Source organism: Oryctolagus cuniculus, chromosome 3 (genome assembly GCF_964237555.1).
Source record: "Oryctolagus cuniculus chromosome 3, mOryCun1.1, whole genome shotgun sequence".
Classification (NCBI taxonomy): Eukaryota; Metazoa; Chordata; class Mammalia; order Lagomorpha; family Leporidae; genus Oryctolagus; species Oryctolagus cuniculus.
In genome coordinates, this window is record NC_091434.1 from 53,758,100 (window position 1) to 53,767,573 (window position 9,474).

At 45.6% G+C, this 9,474-nt stretch overlaps 1 protein-coding gene across 2 annotated transcripts in view; it reads right to left on the reverse strand.

Moving 5' to 3' along the window:
• ITGAV (integrin subunit alpha V) overlaps positions 1–3,471 on the reverse strand; it is a 103,716-nt gene extending 100,245 nt beyond the window's left edge. Inside the window, exon 1 of one of the 2 annotated variants that reach the window (XM_002712329.4) lies at positions 2,988–3,471. In XM_002712329.4, coding sequence (XP_002712375.1) covers positions 2,988–3,169 — 182 coding nt within the window. In that variant the 5' untranslated portion in view covers positions 3,170–3,471. The remainder of the gene's footprint in view (positions 1–2,987) is intronic. The other variant, XM_070070495.1, reaches the window with a different exon arrangement.
• Positions 3,472–9,474: the final 6,003 nt, after the last annotated feature.

Consider the following 9,474-nt stretch of genomic DNA (forward strand, 5'->3'; position numbering starts at 1 on the left):
GGGAGATTTCTCTTTCTCTTTCTCTCTCTCCTCCTCTCATTCCATCCCTTCACATTAAAAAAAAAAATCAATATTTGCATATAAAAAGGAAGAGGTATGAATTTCAGTGTCTAACAATCTAATGACTGACCTCAATTTCCTCATCTGTAAGAATGAATGAACCTAACTATCCCCACTAGTTCCCTACCAGTTTGTAGTATAGAATGAACTGAGACATAAGTAAAAGTACTTTGCAAATTATGAAAAAGGGGTCGGCAGCAGGTTAACCCACTGCCAGCACCCGACAGGAGGGTCAGTTATCCAGCTCCCTGCCTAGCAGATGTTTAACTACTTGGGACCCTGCTACCCGTGTGGGAGACCCAGAGGGAGTTCCAGGCTCAGCCCTGCCCATTGCAGCAATTTGGGGAGTGAACCAGCAGATATGTCTCTGTGTATCTCTTCCTCTCTCTCTGTAATTCTACCTTTCAAATAAACAAATAAATCTTTTAAAAATGAAAAAATTATACAGTTGGAAGTCGGTGCTATTTCATAGCGGATAAAGTCACTGCCTGCAACACCCGCATCCCCTGTGGGCACTGGTTTGTGTCCTAGCTGTTCCACTTGCAATTCAGCTACCTGCCAATGCACCTAGGAAAGCAGTGGAAGATGACCCAGGTGCTTGGGCCCCTGCCCCTACATGGGAACCCCTAAAAATGTTCCTGGTTCCTGGCTTTATTTTGGCCCAGCTCCAGCCATTGTGGCCACTTGGGGAGTGAACCAGTGCATACAAGCTCTGTCTCCCTTTTTTCCCCTTGGAAAGCTTATGATAACAGCAATAACAACCATAAATCCAGCTGGTAATATTATAAATGATAATATTTAATTTAGGGGATCTGGGATTCAATGCCTGTTAAATTGAAGAGTACCTTTTAACAAAATTCAGCACAATTTTACAATAATTTTTGTTTAATCTGAGAAACTCAGTAAGTAGAAACCTTTGCATATATATTTTGTATATATATGCATATATACACATATTACATATGTATATATTCATATACTTGAAACAATAAAAACTTCATTGGCTTCCACTGTTTAAGTTAGACTAGGGAGCCTTAGGTATAACCTATCACTAACAAAGTTACTGACAAGCATTCCAGAATGTTATAGGAAACCAAATCTTCATTCAGTTTTACCAGTGAAGGCCATAGGTGAGGTCATTAAACATGCAAGGTCACAGTATATCCAGTGATCACAATGACTACTCAGGGATTACCATCACTCCCTGTAATTAGTGGTGGCAGATATCACCAATAGTTCAATGTTAGTGCATTTTCCATGGTAAAGACATTTAAATGTCTATCATTTTATCAGATAACTTCAGTAAACTCAGAGGATGGTGGCAGAATTAGCAGCCCTCAACTCTCTCCTATTTAAATACCACCTCCACAAAAGAAAAGATTTTGGAAATGACTAAAATTTCTGTACAATTTACATCTAAAAGTACACACCTGGGTGAAAGTAAAATGTGCAGTACTCTAAAGGCACACAACTAAAAATATCTGGAAACAAAAAATGTTAACAAGGAGAACTAAAATGATTAGTAAATCTACTGTGAAGGTGGCAAATGCTTCCCTAAAGTTAATGAATATTTTTATCTTGAAAAATCTGTTTTCAGATTTCCCTGAACAGGAAGCAGTTTTCAGTAGAATGCACAAAGCTGAGTTCACTACAAAAAAAAAAAAAAAAAAAAAAAAAGAAGAAGAAGAAGAAGAAGAAGAAAAGCCTAGTGTCCACTAATCGCATACAATGTATATATTTCTACAAAGGTTGTTACAAATGAATTACAATCAGCAACATTCTAAAAAATGTTGAGAGCAAATCCTAATGAACGCTTTAATAGTCATAGAAAAATATTCAGTCCACTCTCAAGTTAGGCTTGTATGTATTGGAAAAATGGTCCTACTCAAGCAAGTACTGACCATCAAAATGATCCTGTTCCCACTCCAGAACAATAAAGGATATTATATAAAGAAAATTCAGAAACAAAAGTTACTAAAAGTTCTAAGAGTTCAGAAAGAACGCTGAGACGAGCTTCCCTCTCGAAAAGACTTAAACGTAAAACATCCCAGGAGCACTCATTAAATCAGAATTTCTAACGCGAGTATGGGGGTGGGGCGATGAGAATGATGTCAGCGCTCAGTAAAGTCACAGACAACTTTGAATCCAATAATGACAATAACTGTTGCAAACCGCTACGGTCTTTGCAACGCAGACCGATGGCCATTTGAAAACGTACCTGAGTTTTTACATTCTGCGATATCCAAACGACCGGCAGTGAGCGAAAACTCAGCAAAAACCCTTGTTCTTTCTGAACAATGACCTAAATAGTGGCTCGCTATAAAAAGAGCAGATGACACATTCATCTGTTCAACCTCAAATGCGTCAAGGTCTGACAGTACCAGAGATAAGACACAACCAATGTAATACAACAGGGTCATTTTAGTTCCCCGAATGTCTGGAAAAGGAGAAGAAACACAGAGTGCAAGGCATCAAGAGTGGGGGAGGGCTCGTTTGGGGAGAGCGGAGAGGACGGGCGTCGAGCCTGGGAGGCAGGAAAGGGCTACTGAGAAGGCTCACTGGTCCCGGAGGGAAAGACGCTTGGAGACCAAATGGACACCGGCAGGCGCGGAGCGGGGTCGGGCAGGACCCGGCTTTGTGGATCCCCACTCTGCCCGAATCTGCAGCGCAGGTTCGCTCCGACGCTGCCCTTCTGCCCCCAACCAATTTTAAGAGGTGACGAGAGGTGGGGAACTGGGTGGTGACCGCTTAGAGAGTTCAGCTTCTCCCAAATATTTCATCCATCCAGGACATAAACCGTCCCGCGGGTGAGGAGGGCGAGACAGGCAGACGCCCGGATCTCCCCGAGACCAATCCCCGGGGGAAAACGCAGGGTGGGTGCGCGGTGGGGGAAGGGGCCGGCGGGCGGTCCGAGCGCAGCCACTTACGAAGACGCGCTGGGCACGAAAAAATCCACCGCGAAGCCGAAGTAACTTCCCTCGGGGCCAGAGTACTCGGTAGGGCTGTCCACGTCTAGGTTGAAGGCGCCGCAGAGAGGTAGCAGGAGTCCGGGAAGAAGCGGCAGGAGGCAGCGAGGGCGAAGGCTCAGCCGCCCCGGCAGCGAAGCCATCGCCGAAGTGCGCGCGGGGCGCCCAGCCCGGGGCGCACGGTGCCCGCGGCCCGCCGCCTGCGCGCGCCTGAACTTGCCCGCCGCTTGCTTCCCCGCTACCCTGCGACAGCGCCGGGGCAGGCGGGCGGGCTGAGCTTCGCAGCGGCCGCGGGAGGAGTGGGGTGCAGGGCGCGTGGGGCGGCGACGACGGCGCAGGCGGCCCCGGCGCCCCTCCCGCTTGACCGCTCCAAATCGAGACTCTGGCTGGGGGCTGCGGGGCTGAGCGCTGCACCTCTGGCCCGGGAGCTGCGGCGGGCAAGGGGAGGAGGCAGCGGAGGGGGGGAGGAGGAGGAGGAGGAGGAGGAGCCGGCCCGGGAGGCTGAGCCGCCCAGCCCGAGGAGGAAGTGTGGGCGGAGAGTTGTCCTCGGACTAGGGAGAGCTGAGCGCACTTCCGTGCGTCCTGTCGCCGCCTGTCCCGAGCCCCAGGCGCCTGTGCCAGGGTTCCAACCCCAAAGAACCTGGGTGGGCGGCCGGGCGCAGCACGAGGGCCTCAGGCCGAGCACCACGAGCTGGCGGGCCGATGAGGTCCAGTGTCCCGACCCTCTCGAGTTCGCCCGAGTCGCAAGGACGCCCCATAACCCTGATCCCGCGGGGAACTTCCCTGCGACTTTTGTTTAGAAGTGCGGAAAACTTGATCCGCTCCTCCTGTTTCTGCAACTGAGCTTGGCTGGCTCTCGTCAGCGAAACTCTAATTAATGCTCCTTTTCCTCTCCCACACACAAACACCAAAGTAATTACCAACTTCCCCAACGCTGGGCTGGTGCAGCCTCTCCTAAGCTGGGTGTGTTACAGCTGAACTAAATAGTCACACCAAAGCGGTGTCGAGTCAAAGATGAGCAGTGATGGTTTGCAATCAAGTCAGAATGGCCGAAGCCTTATTCCGAATGGGGTTGTTCAAAGACATCACAAAACTGCTTCTTTGATTTTAGGATGCTTAGGTAGACAAATTTCAGAACTGGAAGAAGGAATATGCATCATCGAGAAATAAGTGGAGTGGGGTGTGTGTGTGTTTATTCCCAATATCTAGCCGCTTGCTAAGCAGATAGTAAGCTGTCAATAAAATGTTCAAGCATTGAATGAATGGCAGATGAGTAAACTTTGCCCAGAGAACTGACTTTCCCGTACGGCGTATAATATGCTAAAAAATTTGGTGAACGGAATAAAGTAGAAGAACATTGTGTAGAGCTTTAAAATTTACAAATACTGCCATAGTAATATTGGACCTGTTGCCCAAAGTAACTATTAAAACTCAATCACAATATATATCACTCTCATTGTTAAATAATCCTCTGAAGGATTATGTATATAAATTGAAATGAAATCCAAACTTGAAATTAGCCTTAAATAGTCTGATTTTTAAATTAAAAAAAAGATAATGCAGAAAAATCATTGGTTAAACAAGCCATTGTAAACAAGCCATTGTACAGCATCTGCCTTAAAGAAGTTACCAATAGAGATAACAAATCCTACAGCTCACTTACCCATAAATACAAATACACCATTCTCCTCTCTATGTTGCCTAATGCACTTAAGATGCCCGGGATAGGTGTGTGGATGCGTAAAGCCAAAGAATTTTTTTTATACCTAAAAGCCTGAGAACCAACCCACATGGAAATCCATTCAGGGAAAGAGTTCAGTAATGTCTGGCTAAACCAGTAAATTTCCCATTGCTCAACTCCTCATCCCAGGACAGAGGTCTCACCAAGGGAGGGGGGAGGAACATGGGAGAAGCAGGAAAAGGAAGAAGTCAATGGTACCACACACGCCCCCACAAAAATCTGAGTGAACACCACAACGGTAAGTAAGCCTGCAAATAGCTACTAAAAGTGCTTTTTCTTGAGTCATTCTTTGTAACTTCTTTTCAAATGAGCAGTCTCGCAAGTCAAGGAATTTGTTTAAAAAGCACACGCACATACATTTCTATTAGGAGACAATAAAGTTGACTAATGCCGTGCCTTTAGGAACTTAGGGTTATAAATGCAGGCATCTTTGTGTTACCATGCTTGAGCAGTCATCCGTGCAGTGCCTTGCAAATGTACTAGAGAACATATCAATTCTGCCAGCACTTACTTGAGAATCAACATTGTGCTGCGTACTGTGTGCATGGGAGAGGGAAAAAGCATGTTTTAGACTGGAAGAAAAGCAATGCCCAGCTGCTCTTTATACCACTACTTGTACTCTTCCTGTACATCCCAGCAACTCTCCAACTCATCTGCCTTATCTACATTGAGCAGAATCCCTTTCTTATATAGAAAATATTAGGTAGCAAAAAGAATTTTTAAATTTTTATGTATTTCTTTGAAGGGCAGAAGGATAGGATCTCTCATCTGCTGGTTGCTTCACCACCACCATCAGTATGCTCCCCCAGCCCTCTACCCCCGCAGCTGAAGTTTACAATACCTGGGGCTGGGCCAGGCCAAAGCCAAAGCCAGGAGCTCCTCTAGGTCTTCCACACGGGTGGCAATGATGTAGAACAGGGAGGCAGCTAGTTTAGGATTTCTGAACAGAAAGTCACAAGCCCTACCCCACCCCAACTCCCATCCCCACCCCCAAACCATGTGTAATTATTTTCTTCTAATTGAAAAAAAAAAAAAAAGTGCTCCCTTTCCTGGGATGTGTCTGCTTCATCCAGGACCTGGGGTAAGACATAATGGAAATATGGATATTGAGCTCCTTGTGGGAGTTATGGAGGACCATAAAACTCCCAGGTGGCCTCATTCCTATGGAGGCACACTCCACCCCAACCCTGACATCATAAAAGAGGCCAACAACTGGGGAGGAGTCTCTCTTTCACCAAAGACCACATCTAGAGGGACTGTTAGGTGGGCTTTGGGCTTTCTGCTTCCACTCCACCACCCCTTTCTCCTTTTGGGCCTGCTGTCCACTCATAAAATGTTTGGAGGGGTGGGCATCCCACACTACCTTGTGTATGTGTGTTCTCTTTCTCACCTTTTAAATAAAATTTGTTATTTTATGCCTGTACTTGGAATGCCTCTCTAGGTACAAGGCAAGAGCCTGGAAAAAAATTAATAATCCACACCCCGCCACTTCAGCAGAAACCCAACTACTTGAACCATCACCTGCTGCCTCCCAGGGCATGGGTCAGCAGGAAATTAGAATTGGAAGCAGAGCCATTACTCCAACAAAAGCACTCAGAATGGGGTGCAGGTATCCCAATGAGTGTCTTCACCCGTATGCCAAATGCCTGCCTCAGTAAAAAGAATTTTGACTTTGAATTTTGCCTCTAATCCACTGTCCTTTAGTTAAAAATCTTGATGCAATTGGTTTCTATAAATTCAAGCATCTGGATTCAATTCCTGCCTTCACCAACTACTCATTGTTGACCCTGGGAAAATTGATCCAACCATTCTGTATCTCAGTTTTCTTATCTATAAAGTGGAAATGATAATGTCACCTATGTTGTATAATTAAACAGCCTTTGCTGCCATCAGTACTTCTGTACTGTACTTAGCACAGTAGTAAATTCATGTGACTATTACTAGGCTCTTAGTTCTCCTAGTACATATCCAACAACTGTTGAAGCTCCTTCAACAATCATAATTAAACCAGGGTTCCAGGGCTGGCATTGTGATACAGAAGTTAGGCCACCACCTGTGAGGCCAGCATCACATATTGGAGTGCCCACTGGAGACCCAGCTGCTCTGCTTCTGATCCAACTTCCTGATAATGTCCTGGGGGCAGATGATGGCTCAGGTACTTGAGTTCCTGCCACCCATGTGGGAGACCTGCATAGAGTTCCAGGCTCTTACCTCCTACTTCGCAGCCATCTGGAGTGTGAATCAGTGGATGAAAAATTGTGTGTGTGTGTGTGTGTGTGTGTGAGAGAGAGAGAGAGAGAGAGGGAAAGAAACAGAGTCTTTCAAATAAATAAATAAAAATAAACCCATGTTCTACTTTGCTTGTACACAAGGAGTTCAGTCCAGTTATGCCAAAACAAGAGAAATTTCAAAATTTGCATCTCTAAGCACATCCATAGGGCCAGCATTGTGGCACAGCAGGTTAAGCTGCTGCCTGTGATGCCAATTCATGTCCCAGCTACTCCACTTCTGATCCAGCTCCCTGCTAATGCTACTGGAAAAGCAGTGGAAAAATGGGCCCCCGCCACCCATGTGGGCAGCCTGGATTAAGCTCCTGGCTCCTGGCTTCAGCCTTGCCCATCCCTGGCTATTGTGGCCATTTGGGGAGTGAACAAGCAGGTGGAAGATCTCTCTGTGTGTGTCTCTTCCTCTCTATATATAACTTTGCCTTTCAAATAAATAAATAGAATTTTAAAAAATATTTTATTATTTACTTCAGAGGTGGAGTCACGGACAATGAGAGAGAAAGGTCTTCCATCCACTGGTTTACTCCCCAAATGGCTGAAATGCCTGGAGCTGGGCCAATCTGAACCCAGGAACTTCTTTCAAATCTCACACATGGGTGCAAGGGCCCAAGTACTTGGGCCATCTTCTACTGCTTTTCTAGGCCATAGCAGAGGGCTAGATGGGAAGTGGAGCAGCTGGGATACAAACCGTGGTGTCCATATGGGATGCTTGCACCAAAGGCAGAGGCTTAGCCCACTGTACCACAGCACTGGCCCCAATAAATAGATCTTTAAATACACACACACACACACACACACACACAGATCCAGGGAGATTCAGTTCCTAACCCACAGGAACTCTTCTGAAATCCCCTCTACTCTCCATTTCCCCAGAACTTTCATTCCACTCCACCCAGTCCTGGAGTTTTTATTGCTGTAGTTTATTTGTCTAACTCTCTGGCCTCTGCTCTCCTAGTGATTTATTAGGGAGTTTGAGTTGGCCTCTGTGGTTTCACTCTCACCCCCCCTGCTGCCTTTCCTTATATGATCTGTATTTGAAAAAACCCCAGATAACACTTGTGCACCTTGGTGACTGAAAAAAAGGTGGCCAAGAAACTGATCTTTTTGGACCTCATTTCTTAAAACTATCCCTTGAATGCTAGAGTTCCCTAAGATTCTGTCCTTGATTTGCAGTATTTCTCATTCTACATCCGTAAGAGGAGCTTATTCACTGTCATGCTCTCAACTACTACCTCTTACCAGTCCCTACCTCACAAAGGAATTTTAACCATGCTGAATTACTTAACAGTTTCTCCAGAATGCCATTTTTGTTCATAGGGCACCATCTTCCTGGAAAACATTAGCCCTCCTCTGCCACCATTTCCCCCAGCCTCCGGTCACATACAAACCTGCACAGTCTCCTTGAAGTGGCTAGTTCCAATTGTCTTTCAAAGATTGTGTCAGGATCATCATATCCTTGCTTTATTGTCTTCACATGCTGTGAGCTCCACACAGGGCCTTACGAATGAATTCCATTGTCCAGAGACTTAATAATGACTAAAAATTGCATTGATTTTTATTCATGATACACTGGGTGTTGTGCTAAGCATTTTGTGTATATGTTGTTATTTATTAGTCATAAAACTCTATCACATAGGTTCCATTAGCATCCCCAGTTTATTTTTTGGTTGTTTTTTAGATTTTTAAAGACTTATGTATTTGAAGGAGAGGAGAGGAGAGGAGAGGAGAGGAGAGGAGAGGAGAGGAGAGGAGAGGAGAGGAGAGGAGAGGAGAGGAGAGGAGAGGGGAGAGGGGAGAGGGGAGAGGGGAGGGGAGGGGAGGAGAGGAGAGGAGAGGAGAGGAGAGGAGAGGAGAGGAGAGGAGAGGAGAGGAGGGGAGAGGAGAGATCTTCCATCCACTGCCTCATTCCCCAGATGGCTGTAACAGAAGCTAGAAGCCAGGAGCTTCTTCCAGGTCTCCCAGATGGGTGCAGGAGCCCAGGCACTTGGGACGTTTTCTGCTGCTTTTTTTAGGCCATTAGCAGGCAGCTGGATCAAAAATGGAGTAGCTGGGACTCAAAGCAATGACCACATCAGATGCCAGCATCTCAGGCAGTCGCCTTACCTGCCATACCACAGTGCCAGTCTTAGCCTCACCAGTTTAAAGAGGAAGAAACTGATTCTCTATAAGACAGAATCATTCTCCAAGGTCATGACTCTAACATAGCACAAACTTTGAACACAAGATGCTATGACTGCAAGCTCAGGTTCATCACCACTAGGTTTTCATTGCAATATAAAAATTCATAAAGTAACAATATAAGAATGAAAAAGATAAAAAGCATATAATATATTCGAAATGATCTGAAAATTTACTTGACAAATTATCTTTACCCTCAATCTGAATTGTTTATAGCATACTGTTTGCCTCTAGTACTGTCTAA